The sequence below is a fragment of the Mesocricetus auratus genome, unplaced genomic scaffold (assembly GCF_017639785.1).
Source record: "Mesocricetus auratus isolate SY011 unplaced genomic scaffold, BCM_Maur_2.0 Super-Scaffold_15014, whole genome shotgun sequence".
Classification (NCBI taxonomy): domain Eukaryota; kingdom Metazoa; phylum Chordata; class Mammalia; order Rodentia; family Cricetidae; genus Mesocricetus; species Mesocricetus auratus.
This window is the reverse complement of record NW_024429186.1, coordinates 38534008-38554269: the sequence shown is the minus strand read 5'-3', so window position 1 is coordinate 38554269 and position 20262 is coordinate 38534008. Positions and strand designations below refer to the sequence as shown.

Genomic DNA, 20262 nt, shown 5'->3' with positions numbered 1-20262 from the left:
TTGAGGATGCAGTCTGAGGACAGGATTGCCCCTTTGGTCTGAGGTAGACATCAGCGCTAGTGGGTGGCTGCCTTGGTTCTCTGTCTTTCAGCTTTCTCCCCCTGATAGCGGACTCCAGTTTTTATTATTAAGACCTATTAGAAAAAGATAAGTGCTGGTGGAACTCAGTATTAGTAGGAATTAAAACTAGTAGATCTATTACTGTAGAAACTATAGTGTTCCTTAAAACAGAGAGATTAGAGCTGTTGAGATGGCTCAGCAGGTTAGAGTGCTTGCTACCAAGATGACTTGAGTTTGATCTTTGGAATGCATATGGAGGAAGAATTCTCACCAGCTATCCTCTCAGCCCCTTCCTTCCCTAACAGACAGACAGACACATGAACACACACACACACACACACACACACACACACACACACACACACACACCACATTGTGGGGAGAATAAATGTAAAAAAATAAAACAAAACAAAACCCAAACCAGGAAGATTAAATAAAGAGGACATGAAATCAGTATGTTGATGAGACATCTGAACTTAATGTTCATTCCATAACTAATCACAATAGCCAAGGCAGAGAACAAGCTAGGTGTCCAACAACAGATGAATGGATGAAGATGTGGAATACAAGCGCAATAAAATATTTAGTGATAAAAAGAAAATTCTGCATTTGAGTTACTATGATGAACCTGGAAGGTACTGCATAAAATGAAATGTTAGATACAGAAAGGCAAATTCCATATGACCTCTCTCACATGCAGAATCCAAACACGTTCTCATGTAAGTTAGAACAATGGCTAACACACACTTGTGAGGGGGAATTGAGGTGATGAGGGGAGTTTAGTAAACAGATGCACAGTTACAACTGGATAGGCAAAGGGTTTGTCTTTCAATTGCACATCACAGTGACTATAGCTAACAATAATGTATTCTTGAAAATACTTGGAAAAGTAGATTTAGAATGCTTTTAGCACAAAGAAATGGTAAATTTTTGAAGTGATATGCTAATTATTCTATCATTATACCATTCTACAGTATCAATAGCAGATTATATATAATAATTGTGTCCATTTTAAATCAACATCAAATAACAATATTAGTTTTTAAACAAAACCACTTCCCTTATCTAGTAGCACTTTTTTTAAATGTATATCATTCTATAGGTTTGGATTTTTCATATATTAAGGAGGAAAATCGATATTTTACAAATCAGGAACCCTTTTTGTAGTTGTTTCTGGTTTCCTTTATATAGCAACTATGTAAATAAGTCATGACTTTCTACATTTGTGAGTTTTCAGTACAGACCTGAGAACTTCTCCACCTCCTGACTATCAAGAGATTATGTGGGGGCTGTATGTATTGGGACCCTCAGGAAGAATGAGTGGGGGATGTGATGATCGTTCTTAATTGTCAAGTAGATGAGACTGAGAATCGGCATGGAAGCAAAGCCCTAAGGCAGGTCTCTGAGAAATTCTCTAATTAGGGTAGCTGAGGAGGGAAGACATATTGTAACTTGGTAGTACCATTTGCTAGGGTAGAGTCCTGGACTGAAAGAGAAGAAAGCTAGCTGAGTACCACCATTTGTCACTGTTTCCTGACTAAGATGCAATGTAACCTTCTGTCACAAGCTCCTAACACTATTACCATGACGGACTGCTACCCTCAAACTATGAGCCTAAACAAACACTTTCATAAGTTGTTTTGTCTGTTATGTTGTCTCTGCAATGAGAAAAGTAGCTAATTTAGGGGGTTTGGAAGAAGATTCGGCTTAACCAAGTTATCAAGGAACCAGCTTCACATCCATTCTCTTTTCAACCTAGTCCTATGAATTTCCTGAGACAAACTAATATTTGAAACTGCTACTTTTCTTCCTTGATACTTGATTTCAGAGTGAATTATGAGATGCTTCTATTCTGTAATAGTAGTGAAAATCTACAGACTATAATACAGTAGTAACTCCACTTATTGTTCCAAGACTCCCAATGTATACCCGACATTTCACAGTATTAAAACCTACATAGATTTTCTTTATTAGTTTTTACTGTACATCTTAGTAATCTCAGCTTTCACCTCTTCTCTATTGGATGCACTTTACAGCTTCTCTTTGGAATAATTTATTTACCATTAAGCACTTGGTACTGGGACAGCTGCTCCAATGACCAAGATGAATGCTCAGTGACTAAGGGATGGGCTTGCTTAGGTAGGCTGGACAGGGGAATGATGCACAGCACAGGCAGGACCAAATGGAATTACATGTGATTGTATTACACTAAGAATGGTGTGCATTTTGAATGAGGTACCTTGAGGCATTCTGTTTCTTTAATTTTCTTTATATAGAATATGATACATGTGTACAATGAGATATCATATATATGTTCTAACTTGAGTTTTCTATTTAATATTTTTGAAAACTAGATATATGGAGAATTGAAACCACAGAAAGAAAAACTGTGGGATCTGGGGACAGTAAAGTTTTTTCTGTGCAAATTCTAACTGTTAAAGCTTGTGGAGTTTGGGAGAGGAATATACATATTGAACAAAATAACTGGAAGACAAGCTATCTACTATAATCACCTAATTTCATTACTTTTCAATAATTTGAGTACTAATATTTAGTAAAAATATAACAATCCATGCGATCTGGACTTACTTCATATTCACTTTAATGAATTACATCAGAGACGACAGTTCAGTGTAGAATGCTTGCTGAGCGTGTGCGAGCCTCCAAGTTCAAGCCACAGTTCAGAAAAGTAATTACTGTAACTCACCATTACTACTTCTATAGATAGAGAACGTCCCCTGTTCTGTTGATTTGTGATACTAGTAGTTAACTTTCCCATGAATAACTACCGTATATTCTAAGTTGGAGGGGTACTCATTTTATTACCTTCTTTAAAGTCTGAAGGAGACTGTCAGTGGGCAGGTTTAGAAGTTACTTCTAAATATTAACTTTTTCGAGTCATATAGAATTTGCATGTATCACAGAGAATAAAATAGGCTTGAAAGCTTATGACGTAATCAACTACTTTATTTCGTCAAATGATTCATTTGGACATAATTTCTTATCTATCTCCCTCTTTTGAAACCCATTAGGACTTCTTTTGCAGCAGGGTCTTTGGTAACAATTATGGGAGGTGAGTTCATAATCTGTCTTAAAAATTTAATCCGGCGTCAGAAAGCTAGCTATGCATACCTTCAAAAACTTCATTATTTTTTCCTTCCTCAATTCTATCCATTTCTTTTGTACTCTGTTATTTAAAGACACAATGTGAATCTTCGGTGAATAGGATGAGTAATAATATGTTCCAACAGGAACAATACAAACCCCAAAGAACCATCTGAGATTTTGTGTCTGTGTGGATTATTAAACATTTTTGAAGCTTTTTTTTATGCTTCTAGGTTTTACTATGGTGAGCAAATGAGAAAACACAGAAACACGCTTAAAAAAATTAAAGAGCCATTAAAGGGCAAACCTACATAAAATAGAGGTGATTAATAACATTTCTTAAAAAGGACACGGAACTAAATAACCACGTTTTCATGGCAAATTCATATTCCACAAATACTGAAATGAAACTTAAACGCCATGGCAACTGACTGTGGTTTCAAAGTGTGTGACAGACTCATGCCCTCATTCTAAATAGATGGATGCATTTCACCCAAAAGCACAGGTCGTGGCTAGGATGCTCAGGGCCACAACCAGGGGACGGAAGAAAGAGATAGCAACTATCTCCACTCCACAGGCCCGGTGGCAGAGGCAGAGGAAGCCTCTGCGAGGTGCGGTAGGCGGTCTCTGAGAGGGACTAAAGGGAAGTGAGACCGAAATCCTGTCAGTGAGAGCCGACTGCGGGTCACAGCTGAGGCAGTACAGGGTAACCCGCCTCTGCCCACGGGAGACACTTGTCACAGCGGCCACCGTTCTGCCACCCAGGCAGCTTCCTACGCCACCTCTAGGTTCACCCGCGCCTTCCAAGGAGCTGAGCCCACCTGGCTACCGCACCTGGTCCAGAGCGGCTCCCCGGCGGCGGGCAGAGGCGGCGGATAACGGACGAGGCAGCAGGCTCGGCGGGGGATTGCTTCTGTCTGGGGCCCGCCGCGGCTGCGTTCGTGCCTCGCGCGTCCCCGCACCGCGGCCGCCCAGCCAATCCCGCGCTACTCGCGCGCCCAAGAGCGTCGCTCGGTCCCACTCAGGCTGGGCCGGCTTCTTCCCGCTCCCGGCACTCCGCAGCCGAGCTCTCTCACTCTCTCTCTCTCTCTCTCTCTCTCACTCCTCCTCCCCTCACTCTCCACGAGTTGCACGCCTCGGGGTGTAGCTCCGCCCCTGTCCCCGAGCCCGCCCCCGCAACCTCCAGAGCGTGTGCTCCCTTTCCCCCTCAGTCTCTTGCCATCCAGGCGTCCGGGTCTCACTCCGCACAGCCTCCCGGGCTCGCCGGCCTTGCCCCGCCGCCTCCGCGCGCTCTCCCAGCGAGGCCGCCGCTTCTCCCACCGCGGGCTCGCGTCTTCCCCTCCTCCGGACTCGGGGTCGCGCGGCCCGACTCCGCCCCCTCCGCGGACCCGCGCACTCCTGGCGCGGCCTGTCTCTCCCCCTCCCCTCCCAGCCCCCCCACAGGCCCCCGGGCGCTCGGCCCCCTCCTTCCCGCTCGCCTCTCGCTCCGCTCTCGCGCTCTCCGAGGCAAGCGCGCTCCCGGCCGGCGCGCTCCGGGCTCCGGCTTCTCCCGGCTCCTGTCAGTGCGGTGACTGCGCTGGGAAACATGGCGACCGAGGGAATGATCCTCACAAACCACGACCATCAAATCCGTGTCGGAGTCCTCACAGGTAACCGGGGGAGGAGGTCCGGGGGTGTGTGGGGTGGCCGCCACTGCCACGGCCCTCGACTTGCCGGAGGGTTCTCGCCCCGTGGTGGTCCTTCTCTGCGGCCTCGGGAAGAGGACAGGCTGAGGAGGGGGGGACCAAGGGGGTGTATTTTACAACCGCGGAGAGCTGCCGGCGGTTCGGGTGTTCCCGGGGGAGCTGGGGCAGGCCCCGTGGGTGTCAGGCCCCAGAGTCCTCGCGGCCGAAGTCACTAGCCCCCGGGGACCGAGGGGCCGGTGCGGCGGGCGCTGCGGGGCTCCGCGCTGCCGGTGCGGGCGGCGGGATCCCGGCTCCGCAGTCTGAAGCATGCTGCTCGGGCTTGGCCGGGCGCCTCCTCCACTAAAGCTCTTCCGAGAGGGGGGAATCCCATCTCCACCCCCTTTGCTCCCCTCCCCCCACCCAGCGGCCCCACGGCTTCTGCCCTACACGACTCGGGGTTCGGCAGGGGAAACTCTGCTCCGCCTCCGCTGTCCCTTGGCAGGCCGGGTGCCCCCTCTGCAGCCGATGGGACTCTCCTCACCTCCCCCGGGAGACAGGTGTAGGCTCTTGACCGGGACCCTGGAAAGTGCCTTCCTTCTGCTATTCCTAGCAGTGGGCCCTCCCTCTCTGTCTGCCTCTTCTCCTTAGCAAGGACCGGCTGCTTCCCCTGGCCGGGAAATCTAGCTTTTTTTTTTTTCCTTGAGAAGGAAGGATTCCCCCAGTAGCGAGTTCCTCTTCCACCTCCCTTTTGGGAACCACCTTCTCCCCCATTCCCATGCCCCGGTGGATGGTCCTGAGGCTGGTGAAGAGCGCACTTTTCCCGTTTCCCTCCCTCGCAGAAGTCGTGTGTGTGCTTTGCATGTCTGATTCCATTGCGTTGTATTTGGGTGATATCCCTGAGTTTGGAGATAGGCAGTTGCTGCAGGGCATGACTTCCAAGATGAATAGCAAGCCTCTTTGTAGGGGTTTCGGCTGCGGTTCTGTAGTTGGCATGGTTTAAGTGTATTTGAATGGAGAAGCGGGGGTTAAAGAATTATATTTGGAGTCTGAGGCTTAGTTTGGAGTAAAGGAAATCCAAGACTTAGTGATGTGATTTCAGAAAAAGAAATGTAGATGGGAATCCTTGTGTCTTCCCTACTTCATTTAAATTTTTCTTATCGTCGAATTCTGACAGGTTGAGATGATGCTCGGGAAGGAACTAAATGGAATGAAACTTGATTTATTATTAGGTAGAAACAAAGCTTTGATTCTGTCAGCAGATAACGACTACAGTTCTTAATTTAGCTGCTGACTTTTATGAAAAGAGGATACCCACTGCTCTGGTTTCTCCCTTTTAGCAGCCGGATATCCTTTCCATGATATCTTTGCAGGTGTTAAGAGCAGTTTATTGAATTTTCCCGAGTCAAAGCCTCTGGAGTAAAGAAACTAATCTAAATCAGTTGCAGGGAAGGACATGCTCCCCCCATCTGAATATGCAGATAATGTGCATCTTTTCCTGCTGCAACTGTTTCCTTGTATGAAAACTCAGGGTAGCTCACAATTCTTAGAATTGATCTTGTTGATTTTTAAAAGAATCTGAATCTGACACTGTGATGGAAAAATGCATACCCTTTATCATTCATCAACTTTTCATGTTTGCCATGCCTAAGTCGAATGAAAGTGAAGTTTTATGAAAACCAAAATATGTCAGCTGTTTGTGGAAATTGACAGGCCTTAGAAGTTTAGAAGTTAAAACTGTAGGGTGTTTATTGACTCTTACCCCATATATTTTTTTTTAATTATCTTCATTTGGTCAAGTGATGATGCAGAGTGCTTTGAAACATTCAGCCCTTGTCTAACTATGCTCTGATAGGAATAACATTGATAAGTAGATAGTTGAAAGGATGCATCAGCACTGTTAAAGTTCTAAATGTATCTATCACCTATGAATTTGGGTCATAAATGCTAAAGGGATTCTGTGTTCAAATGGATTAGCAGAAAATGTGATTACCTGAAGGAAAAATTTAGTACATTTAATAGGGTCAAGAAGAAACTGGCATTTTAAAGGGGAGTTGAAAGTCAGTGGCAGCAACCTTATAAATGCGTGATTGAAGACAAGGCTCTCGAGCAGAATAAAAATGCAGCACAAAGGCCTTGAGAAGCCCAGGGGGAAGAGGTAGGTGGCATAATGTCAAGGAAAGAAGATAAGGTTGGCAATGGAGTTAAAGACAATCCAGAGGAGCTGTCTCATGGGAAGGAAGAGCATAGTAGTCTGGGAGGGAAAGTATAAGGCCAGCCGTAAGGGTGTAGCTGCAGAATGAAAAGAAGCTGCAGCTTTAGATGAAGTGGTAACAGGACAATAAGGTTTGATGAGAAAATGGATATTTGAAATCAGAAATAACTAGGGATTTTTCTTGAAGGAGTTGCTGATATAAATACAGTGTTACTTACTATGACAGAATCTAAAAGCATGGAGAAAAATCAGTAGAAATAGCACTAGCTGCCAATCTGTGAATAGTTCGTTTTATTACAAACAGCTTAGTTCTATGGGATCATTTCTTGTGATCTTGAGCATTAGGAAAAACAATCCTCTAAAAGTGAATCTGTGTTGTTCAAATTCATGGATTTTAGAACAATTTTACTATGAATGATTCTTTCTTGAATTCTAGAGTAAATTAAAAAAGGCTAAACTTAAAACTGTAATTCTTGCAAGTTATAATTTCTGGCTTTTTTTCTTCTTCTACTTCTCCTTTAGACAAAACTATGTAGCCCAAGCTGGTCTTAAACTCTTTAACCTGTCTTATTTCTTATCCCAAGTGCTGGTCTACAGGTGTGCCATCACATCTGGCTAGTTTGTGGTTTTCTTTTCTTTCTTTTTCTTTTTTTTCCATGGGGGGCTCAGTTTGGGACAGGGGTTCTCTGTGTAGCCCTGGCCATTCTGGAACTCACTCACTCTATAGAACAAAGAGGCTGGCGTCAAACTCAGAAACCTGCCTGCTTCTACCTCTGGAGCACAGGGATTAAAGGCATTCGCCACCACTGCTGGGCAATTTGTGGCTTTCTTGAAGGTAGAAGGAATGTTTATGAAAATACCTTGGTGCTAGACATGGTGGCTTAGGTCCATAACCTCAGCACTGGTCAGGCTGAGGCAAAAGAAGGATCTCAATTTCAAGGCTGGAGTAGAAAAAAAAAAGTCTCTTAGCATGTTTCACAATAGTAATTTTAAGTATTTTATCTAAATCTGCTTTACAAAGGTAGTTGGAAATGTGGAATGTGGTCTACCCCTATAAACATTTTACAGTGTGTCTGAATAGTACTATATTGTCACTTCTAAAGTTTTTAATTGACTTCTTTATGACATTGTTGTTGCTTGTTGACAGACAGCATTTGTTCTCTGAAACTCCATTCCCTGGATGCTTTTCTGATCTTCATTTCAGTTATGAATTTAACAAATACAGTACAGTCTGTGAAGTTTGTCATTTGAATTAAGTTTCTTGGAATTTTAAAAGAAAGAGACATGCTTAACAATGGCATTTGTTTTTTTGTTTGAATCATTTAGGATTTAAAAATCAACTTGTGATAAAGTAATATTGTTATTTCAGTTATACTGCTTATTCATCAGGAAAATAAAATTATATACAGTGTGTACATGAAACTAGATTGTACATCTTTAAATTTTATTTATTCTCTCTCTCTCTCTCTCTCTCTCTCTCTCTCTCTCTGTGTGTGTGTGTGTGTGTGTGTGTGTGTGTGCTGTAATGGAGCACATGAGGAGGTCAGAGGACAACTTTCAAAAGTCAGTTCTCTGCTTCTACTATGTGAGTCTTGGGAATCCTGCCAGGCTTGGCAGGATCAACTTCACCCACTGAGTCCTCTCCAGCCCTACATTGAAACATTTTATGTTGAAGATTATGTACCTCAGAATAAATATATTACTTGTCATTATCTGGTGTAGATTTGTAGGAAAGGAAAATTATATAGTTTTGATGACCTAAGTTTGGCATTTAGTGTTTCTTTTTCTAAAGTTCTCTAATTGTGTTACTATTTATACCAGAGACTAGTGATAATTTGATAATGACTAATTTAAGACAGATAAACAAATACTTGGTATCTCAAAACTAGAGAACAAATGTAGGACAGATGTAGAATCTTTTTAACAGTTTTAGTAGTATTTATATTTGGAGTAAGTCTTAGCAATTACATAGCAGACAATATGTTTGTATGTGTCATGTTTCACCTCCTTTTTCCTATTTGGAAAGAAGCTGTTTATCAAGGCAGTAAGTAGTTCTATTACTTTAAAACCTTTAGAACAACATTTCCAGGGAAATAATGAATGCATGCAACAATGGAGAGTCATGGAGATTATGCTCCAGTGTGGATTCAGTATCTTAGTAGGTAACACTGATAATGTTTGGTACCAAGGTACTTAGAGATAATGCGTTACCTAGATTTTCACTAAGAGTAATACATGTTAGGAAAAGATGAGCCTTTTTTTGTAAAGGGCTTTTTAAAATTTTTCCTTTTTGATGGAACCTTGATGTGTGCTAGATTGGTCTTGAACTTGGGATCTCTTGCCTCTGCACTGAGTGTTACGATCATAGATGTCATAGATGTGTATCTCCACATTTAGCAAGGAAAAGGCATTTTTTTGCTTTAATAATTATATACTTCTATACCAAATTGTAGTTTGAGATGATTAAGACCTATTTGAACAAAATAAGAGTAGCAGTAGGAATTAAATAAAAGCTAGAACACAAAGATATTACAGTTACATGACCATTTAATATTTCATTCAGAAATAGTTGTTCAGAATATCAAAACACTAAGTTTTCAGGTAAGGAGATGCTACTCTTCAACTCTGGCATTGTCTAAACAAGGCATACGATATTCATTCTCTCTCTCTCTCTCTCTCTCTCTCTCTCTCTCTCTCTCTCTCTCTCTCTCTCTCTCCCTCTCCCTCTCCCTCTCCCTCTCTCCCTCTCTTCCTCTCTCTCTGTCTCCTTGTAGTTCTGAGATTGAACTCAGGGGCCTTTTGCTTTCTAGGCAAGCACTACCACTTAGCTTCATTCCCAGCTATATTATTTTCTGAAAGCCCCTTACTGTTAATAATATATAAATACATCTTTATTTAAAAAATGTTAAGTAGGCAAGTCACTATTGAAAATAAAACCTAAATTCTACCCAAGGAATTGTGTATTCTTGCAGTTTTATCTTTTTGTGGGGTAAAGTTAGAGTTAAGAAGTCTACATCCCAACTATGTTGTTTCATGAATTCATGGATATAAGCAATATATTAGAGAAAATTTGTGATTTTTTTTGAAATTTGTTGACCTTGTGCTGCGTAGCCAAAGACCAATTTGAACTTCTAATCCTCCTGCTTCCACCTCCCAAGTGATGGGATTATAGGTGTGTTTTACAATGCCCAATTTTACCTGGTACTAGGAGTAAACCCAGGGCTTTGTGCATGCTAGGCAATCACTCTACCAAAATACCTCATCCCAGCCTCCTCCAGGTTAACAACCCCTGCCTCCCTCCCCTCCCTTCCTCCCTATCTCTCTCCTCTCCCTTCCTCCCTCCTTATTGAGGCAGGGTTTCTCTATGTAGCTTTGGCTGTCCTGGAACTCCCTCTGTAGACAAGCCTGGCCTCAAACTCAGTGATCTACTTGCCTCTTGCCTCCTTAGTTCTGGAATCAAGGGTGTTCACCACCACCACTTGGCTACAATTTAACTTCTGATCAACTTATTTATTACTAACATTACTTGCCAAATACTTTATAAGCTATTTGTTGGTACATAGTAAGTTTCAAATATATTAAAAACACATATGGGGGCTGGAGAGACAGCTTACTGGTTAAGAGCCCTGGCTATTCTTGGAAGGACTTGGATTTGGTTCCCAGAAACCATATGGAAGCTTACACAGTCTGAAATTCTGTCTTCCTTGAGCATCAAGCATGCATATACTACACATACGTCCATGCAGGCAAAACATTCATAAAATGAAAATAAATAAAAAAATTGACTGCTTGACCTCAGAGTGTGTAGTGGAAAATCAACAGTATGGTACTGTGGAAGACGTGATGAGTCTATTTTTACTCTCACTGCTGATAGATTGCTAAATAAGTTGAACAGGGTACTTTTTTGGATGTCAGTTAAGTAGATAAAATATATACTTTGCTTCTGTAAATAGGATTGAAGAACAATGAACTATATTTGGAATTTGAGGTGTTAAAAAAGAAATCTTGGAAAAAGAAAGTACTGCAGTCCACAAAAGTTTTCTTTCTTTGGATCTGGGCAGAGAACAAAATACCAAGGAAGAAAAAAAAGATTATTTTATTTGAGTAAGTGTATAGTTATTAATGCAATTTTTGAGTGATTATGAAATAAATGTTTAATATGAAATAGATATTCTATCCAGGTTGTCTAATAAATTATTAAGATATTTTATGTTTAATTGATTAAATTGAACTTTTTGAAATTTTCATAATTTAAATTCAATAACTTTCTCAGTAGCTTACCAATATTTACATGTTCTGAAAGAGAAGGATTAAATTAATTGTACTTAAGAAAATTGTTACTTTGAAAAAAGGAGTTAGAAGAGGAGATGGGAAAAAGTATTATCACCATTTGTATTTTTGGGCTCATGGTATTGCATCAAGGAATAATCTGACTCTTTAAAGAGTCTAAGCTAGGAGAACATACAATATTTTTGCAGTATCAATTTTACTTGAGCATTCGTAAATTAAATTACTATTAAGGTAAGTAAACAAGGCATAGAATGTGGAATACATGTGTCCTTTAAAATAAAATCAGAAATTTCAAAGAAATTTAAAGTTAACACATTATATGATTCACAGTCTATCGTTTAAAACAGTATTTTTATTTTTATGTATACACATGTGTTCTTTTCTGTATGTGTATTATGTATATTCAGTTGCCAAGGGAAGGCAGAAGAGGGCTTTGGATCCTTTTGGAGCTGAACTTACAGGTGGTTGAATTTCTATCTGATACGGGTGCTGGGAACTGAACCTTGGATCCTCTGAAAGAGCAGCAAGTGTTTTTAACAGCTGAACCATCTTTTCCAGTTCCCATTCTGAGATATTTAAGTTCTTGTCTGCTATTAGGATACTATAGTAAAAAATTAAAGAGTGTGGTGTTGTAAAATGCTAGAAGGACCCATATTTTTTTCCTTTGTCTGGCTAAGTTTTATACCCTTAAACACATTAAATTATTTCTCTTAGTGTTTCTCAGCACTGTAATGGAAGATTATTCTGTGAGATCATGGAGGCTCTCATGACAATATTTCTTTCCTTTAGAAAAATATAGGATATTATATTTAATTTTTCCTGTCCTTATAATTTGTGGTGACATTTTGTTTATGATCTAACAAATAAAGCTTGCCTGAAGATCAGAGTGCAAAGCTAGCCACACTAGTTAGCCATAGAGGCTAGGCTGTGGTGGCACATACCTTTAATCCCAACACCTGGGAGACAGACAGAATTAGATGATCTCTGTTAGTTCAAGGCCACCCTGGGCTACACAAAATTGATCCAATCCTAAAGAGAAACAGAGCTCACACAAAGGTGATCCTAGCACTTGCAGTGACAGGCCTTTAATCCCAGCACTAAGGAGGTGGAGGCAGGAGTGACATGGCTGGGCGGAGAGAGGGTATATAAGGTGGGAGGAGACAGGAGCTCATGGCAGTCTGAAGAGGCAGTCTGAGGAGGTGGTCTGAGGACAGGGTCATCCCTTTGGTCTGAGGTAGAGGTAAGAGCTAGTGGCTGGCTGCTTTGCTTCTCTGATCCTTCAGCTTTCACTCCCTGATAGCTGACTCTGAATTTTTATTATTAAGAACAATTAGAATTCATGCTACAATAATTAAGTTATGGAGGGAAGATAGATTATGCATAAAAATGCAAGAGAGTAAGAAAAGACAGGTTAAAAATGTATGAGATTTTCTGTAATTATGAACTAAAGAAAAGTTTAGATTAAAATGTGTAGACTAAAAGAAATTTTTGTGGCATTAATAGTAGTTTTTAATCTTACACTTAGTTTTAGACTCAACTTAAATCTCATTTCTTTAATAAAATCTTTCCTAGAAATTCTCATCTTTACTTATGTGTTTCTTGTTTTTCTATGTAGAAACAGTTTTATCATATGCATTTGAGAGGCTTCCTGGTACAACTTTTTTTTTTAATACAACAGAAAAGACTTTGGAGGCAGACAGACTTGAATGTCCTACTGTGGTTTGAGTGAGACTGGCTCCACAGACTCGTATATTTGAATACTTGGTCCCCAGTGGTAGAACTGTTTGAGAAGGATTAAGGCTTATGAACTTACTGAAGGAGGTATGTTACCTGGACCAGGCTTTGAAGTTACAAAAGACTTGGACCATTCCCAGTGCATCCTTTTTGCCTCTGCTTATGGAACAAGATGTGAGCTCTCATCTTTTCCTGTTGTCATGTCTTATTCTGCCATTATAGTCAGACCTTTTAGTCAGGACTGCCAGTCCCAAATAATAACATGGAGACTTATTAATTTTAAAATCAGGGCCTTAGCTTAGGCTTGTTCCTAACTAGTTCTTATACTTTAAATTAACGCCTGTTTTTAAATCTATGTTCTTCCACATGGCTAGTTACCTCATCTCCATACTGCCCATCCTGTTTCCTCCCTGTCTGGCTGGTGACTCCACCTTACTTCTTCCCAGAGTTCGCTCTCTCTGCCCTAAAGTTGCAACTATACTCTCCTTCCTAGCTATTGGTTGTTCAGCTTTTTATTCACCAATCACAGCAGTACATCTTCACAGTGCACAAATATCCCACAACACACCATCATGGACTGTAACTCCCTGAAACTGTGAACCCAGTTAAATGCTTCCTTTCATAAGTTTTCTTGGTTATTGTGTTTTATGGCAGTATTAGAAACACTAATACATATATCCTTAATTTTGGGAAGTTATTTAACCTTCTGAGTTTGTTTCTTTCTCAAGAATTACATTGTTAATGCATTTCTTCTTCATTATAAACTTTAAGTGTGGCGATAATGCATGTGAAATACCTAGCTTGTATATCTAATTTCTTTCCTTATCATTTTATGTTGTTTTTAAGTAGTTTTCTAGCAGTTTCATGTGTATTATTAAAACTAAGTTTTAGAATGCTTCAAACTGGTGTTTGCATTTCTTGCTTCTTTTGAGCTTTATTTTTTTATTACCGACTAATGAAATAATTGAATAGAAAGTAATTAAATTTTTAAAAAGCAGGTGCCGTGAAATGTATATACTACCTTAGAAAGCATTTAGATAAACCAGAACTTGACTGTTATTATTAGAACAACAGTTTGGATAGATGGAGTTGTGAGTTATTAAAAGTTCTGTCCTTGTAATAAAGACATAATGCTGTGTTTTGTATCAAATTTTCAGGTAATACTTTAAATGATGGCTATGCTTCGCCTGATTATTTTAGACTAATGGAATGTGATGTATTTATAAAAACTGAAAATTTGAGGGGGCTGAAGAGATGATTCAAAAGTTAAGGGTACTTCCTACTCTTGGAGAGGACATGAGTTTGGTGCCCAGTACCCATACCAGGTGGCTCACAACCACTTACAACTCCAGGTTTCAGAATTTGATGCCTTTTAGTCTCTGTAGGCACCTGAACACACATCACACACACGAAAAATAATTCTGTAAAAATTACCTTGAAAATCTCAAACTATAGATAAAAACTTGAAATTCTCTTAGTTTGAAGGTTAGTTCTCTCATGAGCAATACAACACTGACATGCATCAAAAATTATGCCTCTGTCACTTATTAAAGACAGTTGAGGCAGTTTTCTTTTTACTTTAATGTCCTTGGGTTTAAATGTATAATTATACTTACTGTGTAAGATTAGTATGAGAAACAAATAAAATTATGTATTCAAGAATTACTAAAATATCAGGCCCTCTTATAGTAGCTAAGAAACAGTCTTTTGCCCTTGGAATTTATATTCCAACATTAACTTGAGAACATTTATGGTTTATTTATGTTGCACCATAGAGAATACAGTGCTGCCATATTTACTTTTTATCTGTATGACTTAAGTATAACTCCAGAGCTTTATTTTCTTTCACATTTAGCAATTTTTAATATAAAATTTTAGGTTTCTGTTCCTTTTCTGCTAAGAAACTGAGCATTAATTTTTGTTGAATAAAGTTTGAATGGCATTTATTGGGCACTTGTATGTTCTGTTTATATATTAAGTGCTTTGATATGTTATATAATCTTTAAAACTTTAGAGGTACTGTCTTATACCTTTCATACCACCTGAAGAGTAGAGAGGTTAAGTAACTTAGAATCACACTAGTGGCAATATCAAGATTCAAGTGCAGGTGTGTCTATGTTCTTTATAATTATATTTAATCTATTCTGATTCTGAATATTTGTTATTGTGGATTGCAATAGCATGAATCTATAACATATTGACTTTTCATTTATGATCTTCCCTTCTTAGATCCTAACCTATTATATCCTTGGGAAGTATTAAAAATCCTTGCTAAGAATTATTTATGAAATGACATTTAGTTAGACTTGATGTGAAGGTCTAAAAAAATAAACATTTTGCCTTTGAGTTTGGAGAATCAGATGATGAATATCTCTATAATAAGTGGTTTTCCTTACACTTGGTAATTTCATGATTAGTTTTCCTCAGGATCAGCCTGATATTGAAATGTTAATTAAAAATTGCTGATAGAAAATAAAACAATCTGAGTGCTTAGTAGAAATTAAGCTTTAAAACTTACCTATTTTTGTTTTTTTAACATTAAGAAAAAAGTCATTTAAATTATTTTTAGAATCTATTCAGGTAAGAATAATTGAGTGTCTTAGAAATAATAACTTGAATACCAAAAATACTATTTTTTAAGTATCAAAAAATGAAACATTACAATGGTATGAGCCCTTCTCCATCCACTTAAAAGTTGGTGTGGAATATTTTTGTTTTAATGCAAACTTTAAAAACTGTATGTTCATAAATTGAATACCCACATTGTACAGGTAGCATTTGAATTAATTAAATTGCAAGTAGGAAAGCTCAATTCTTGTCATGCTATTAAGTTAAAAAACCTGTTACAGTACCTTTATTTATAAAAATGTAATAATAGCATGGTAAAATGTGAAATTAAACATTATGACCTTTCTCCTACAGTCTCTCTAGTGCTGCCACTTTAAATTTTGTTTTTTTGTCTATTCTTTATGCATTTGAATTTGTATATATGCAATCAAATAACACATGAAAGCTTATATATCAATGGACATCTGGCCGTAATTAACACCTATGTTTTTATTAGATTTACATAGCAGTATTTCTAGGGAAAGTATTAGATTTTAAAACTAAAATATTATATATTACACGTAAAATTCATTTTCCCCCACATAACAGCTTTTAGATTGACTGTCCCCTTGAGACAGGACATGCATTCTCCAGTTTTCTTTTTTTTATATTTTATATTTTTTATTTTTAAATTTAAATTTAAATTAGAAACAAGGTTGCTTCTCATGTCAATTCCAGGTCCCTCTCCCTTTCTCTCCCCTCCTCCCGCGCCCTCCCACCAACCCCCCCAATATCCCCTCGTTTCCCCAGGGAGGGTGAGGCCCTCCATGAGGGTGTCCATAGTCTGTCATTTCATCCAGGGCAGGGCCTAGACCCTCCCCCAAGAGTCCAGGGTGAGAGTGCATCTCTCATTGTTGGATTCTCCAGTTTTCTTTATTTCTCAATTAGCCTATTTATATCTTGAGCCTAAGAAGCATTTGGATTTGTGATCCTTACTCTGTACCTCCCTTTCCTTCTTCCTCTTTTATAGCATATTTTGGGTATCTTTTCCTAGTAGTGAAAATAATAGTAGTTAACTTCTGTGGGTGCTTACCAAATATAAGATACTTTGTAGAGTCTATTTCAGAGCCTGCTACTTGGTACTATCACTGGTTTACAACTGAGTCAAATGTAATGAGAGTGATTAAACTGACTTGTGCAAGTTACTATGATAAGGAACCAGTCTGCAAGTTGAATCATATAGTTTGTCACGAGAGTATGAGTGCTTGCCAACTATATTATCTTTCTTCTTGGCCTGTGCAAATGATTTTATGTAGGTCTTTAAAGATGTTCATAAACAGTTTTCTTTTTAATGGCTTTATGGTATTGCATTATAGGCTATACTTTATTGAATCAGTACCCAACTGGTGATCACTGAGGTTCCTTTTAAAAATTTTCACTGTGATAAATATTATAGATGATACTATTACACATTTATTATTGCATGATATCAGGTTTTTCTGTAATATAAAATTAAGTAAGTAGAACTTTTAGGTTAAGAATGCAACAATTTTAAATTTTTGATGGTATTACCAACATGCCTTCAAAACAGGTCATACTAATAAGTAGTCTCACCTTTATTGATTGCTAGCTTTTTAATATTTATAAATTCTTTTAAGGTATATTTCTTGAATTTTATGGGCAGATTAGAGTATTGTTTTATTACTAATGAGAGATACTGAACTTAAAACTTACCTTTGATATAAAGAGGAACACAATTTAAATAACCACAGAGCTTAGAGGAGGTGCTGACTTCAAGTAGTCAAGTGATCTTTGAATTACAGTAATCATGGGAAACGTTTCTTCATTTCATGACTATTTTTTGAATATATTACAGGTTATCTTGCTTGCATCCAAAATTGGGAAGAGAGGTGTGGTTTGAGAAGTTTTCATCTTCCTAACTAGAGAATCCAAAGGAAAGTTTCTTTTTCATGATACCTTTGTATGTAGTACTGGGATACTCCTTCACTTGGTTTATGCTCATTTTTGTCTGTCATTGCTAGAGTTGAGGACCTTGATTGATCCCAGGTCTGTGCCATATGTGTATCCTTGACAGAGAGACATTAAGCAGATAGCTTTACTAGAATCACCTGGTGTGCCACTCTGCTCAGGCTGTATTAACAATATACATTAGACTGGATAATTTTTAAGCTATGGGAACTAATTCTGTATAGTTCTGGAGTATGGGAAATTGAGCACAATATGGAAGTTGGCAGATTTGATGTTTGTTGAAAACTTGTTCTTTGAGAGTAGTGTCTTATATGTATGTCCTTATGTGGCTTTCCATAACTCTTGGAGGGTTACTAATCCATTCTGAAGTACCAAAGGTCTCATTTCTTGAGTATGTTACCTTGAGGGTTACATTTCAGTATATGAATTTGAAGGAGCAAATGCATTCAGACCATAGCAGGCCATACACTACAATAGAAGTTTTCAGAAGGTATTTTTACTTCTTGAAGGGTAAGTGTATGCTGAACAACTCTTTTACTAAAGGTTCCCTAAAATCTTGCTTCTTCTTCTTCTTCTTCTTCTTCTTCTTCTTCTTCTTCTTCTTCTTCTTCTTCTTCTTCTTCTTCTTCTTCTTCTTCTTCTTCTTCTTCTTCTTCTTCCTGCTCCTCTCCTCTTCCTTTTTCATCCTCCTTTCCCTCCTCCACCACCTTCCTCATCTTTCTTCTGTATAATCAGTTTATTATATTTGCCCCATTCTCTTATTCTGTGAACATGCTCAGTTAAGTTAGGGTACGGTAATTAGTAATGAATCTAAAGCCCTCTGATATAAAGAGTGTTTTATTTATATATCAGTAGCACTCACAATGATTGACTTCCATTTTTTCATACTCAGGGACATCATAGAAAAGTAGTACACATGTAAGATTTTTAAAGCAGCCCCTTTATTTTGCTTTATTTTGAGTTTACAATAAATATTACTTTTCAGTCCATTTTCTAAAAGTTGTTCTTCCACAACTTGAGATAAGTATGCTATAAAAATGTTTCTGCATCATCAAATAAATTTGGAATATGCTACATAGTGTATCTGTCTTTTTGGAGATTCAAAGCATGGTAAAGCATATTAACATATTGAAGATGTAACTGAATGCTTGTAGATTCTCCTAATGTTTTTAGGCTAGTGTATCCCAAACATTTGAAAACAGTTTTTCAAGGTACACTATAGTTCTGTTCAATCCCCCTTCCCCCCCAATCATTTTGGTTTTTTGAGGCAGGGTTTCTCTGTGTAACAACCCTGACTGTCCTGGGACTCACCCTGTAGACCAGGCTGACCTGAAATTCACAGAGATCCACCTGCTTCTGCCTCCTGAGAGCTGGGATTAAAGGTGTGCGCCACCCCTGCCTGATTTGTTCAATCTTTTGGAAGCCTACATAAGGCCTCTATATTTGTTCTTTAATATTTTTGCTGTAGAAATGAAAGTTTTCCTTAATAATCTCTACTGTGAAAATTATTTACCTTGGGTTTATATTTAGAATACATATTTCAAAACATCACCTCTCATTAAATTTTCTTAGATTTATTGTTTTATGTATGTTAATGTTTTACCCACATGTATGTATGTGTGCTGTATGTATGCCTGGTGCCTGCAGAGGTCAGAAGAAGATGTTAGCTCCCTTGAGACTGGAGTTACAGACAGTTGTGAGCCACCATGTGGGTCCTGGGAATTGAACATAGGTTGTTAGAGCAACAAGTGTTCTTACCACTGAACAAACCCTCCAGCCCTACCTCTCATTCTAAAGTCTTTCATATAAAAATGTTAGCTGGACATTTTCTTATTTTATTTTTCATTTTCTTTATTTCTTTGTTTTTGATATTGGATCTTACTCTATAGTCTAGGCTGATCGAAAATTCACTTTAGCCCAGACTGTCTACAATGCACAACAATTTTCTTGTGTCAGCTTCCTGAGTACTGGGATTAAATGTGAGACATTATACCCCTTTCATAGGAGGTCTAGGGAAGCAGAGCCTGGAAACTGACTTTTGTTGCTTCTGTTACATTATATGGGTATGATTGTCAACTTGGGGGCAGATTTAGACTCACCATGGGAACATGGAGATTTTTGAGATATAGACTATATCTAAAGTAATGTATGAAGAATTCTTTGTGATATTCTCTAAAATTGGTTAAGGCTTGTGAACAAAGCTGCCTGCATATGTAAATATATGAATATTTTAGTTATGGAGAGTTAAGAACGAGAGTCAAGAAAGTGTTTTGAAGGTTTTATATTTAATATCAATGGTATGTTAGTGCAGGGTGGGAAAGAAATAGCAAAGTAAAACTATGTTGAGGACTGCTGATTTATAGTGTAATAATTGTTAGTTGATGGTGGAAAATAATAAATTCCATGAATAAGAAGCTATATCTTGAACTGTACTTGTTTGAAGTTGAATAAAAAAATGACTTGCCCTAAGAAAAAAATAACATGTATAAAGAAGGATAAGAGATTATTCATAATATGTCTAGTCCAAAAGAGAATAAAAAGCATTGCCAATGACACTTTTGTAGAAAAGTTTAGTAATCATTAACAGAGGTTAATATGGGACTTGGGTTTATCAGTTTTCTTTTGCAAATGGGTTTGTGACATATTGATTTAAAAATTGTC

General features: G+C 38.5%; 1 protein-coding gene across 20 annotated transcripts in view; it reads left to right on the top strand.

Annotated features, from left to right (window-relative positions):
• Positions 1–4613: 4613 nt before the first annotated feature.
• Positions 4614–20262, top strand: part of Gphn (gephyrin) — a 364069-nt gene continuing 348420 nt past the window's right edge. For 5 of the 20 annotated variants that reach the window (XM_040742854.1, XM_040742853.1, XM_040742860.1 and 2 more), the window contains exon 1: positions 4615–4814. In XM_040742854.1, the coding sequence (XP_040598788.1) occupies positions 4751–4814 (64 nt within the window). In that variant the 5' untranslated portion in view covers positions 4615–4750. Of the gene's footprint in view, positions 4815–20262 lie in introns of all 20 variants that reach the window. The other 15 variants (XM_040742859.1, XM_040742856.1, XM_040742855.1 and 12 more) reach the window with 6 other exon arrangements.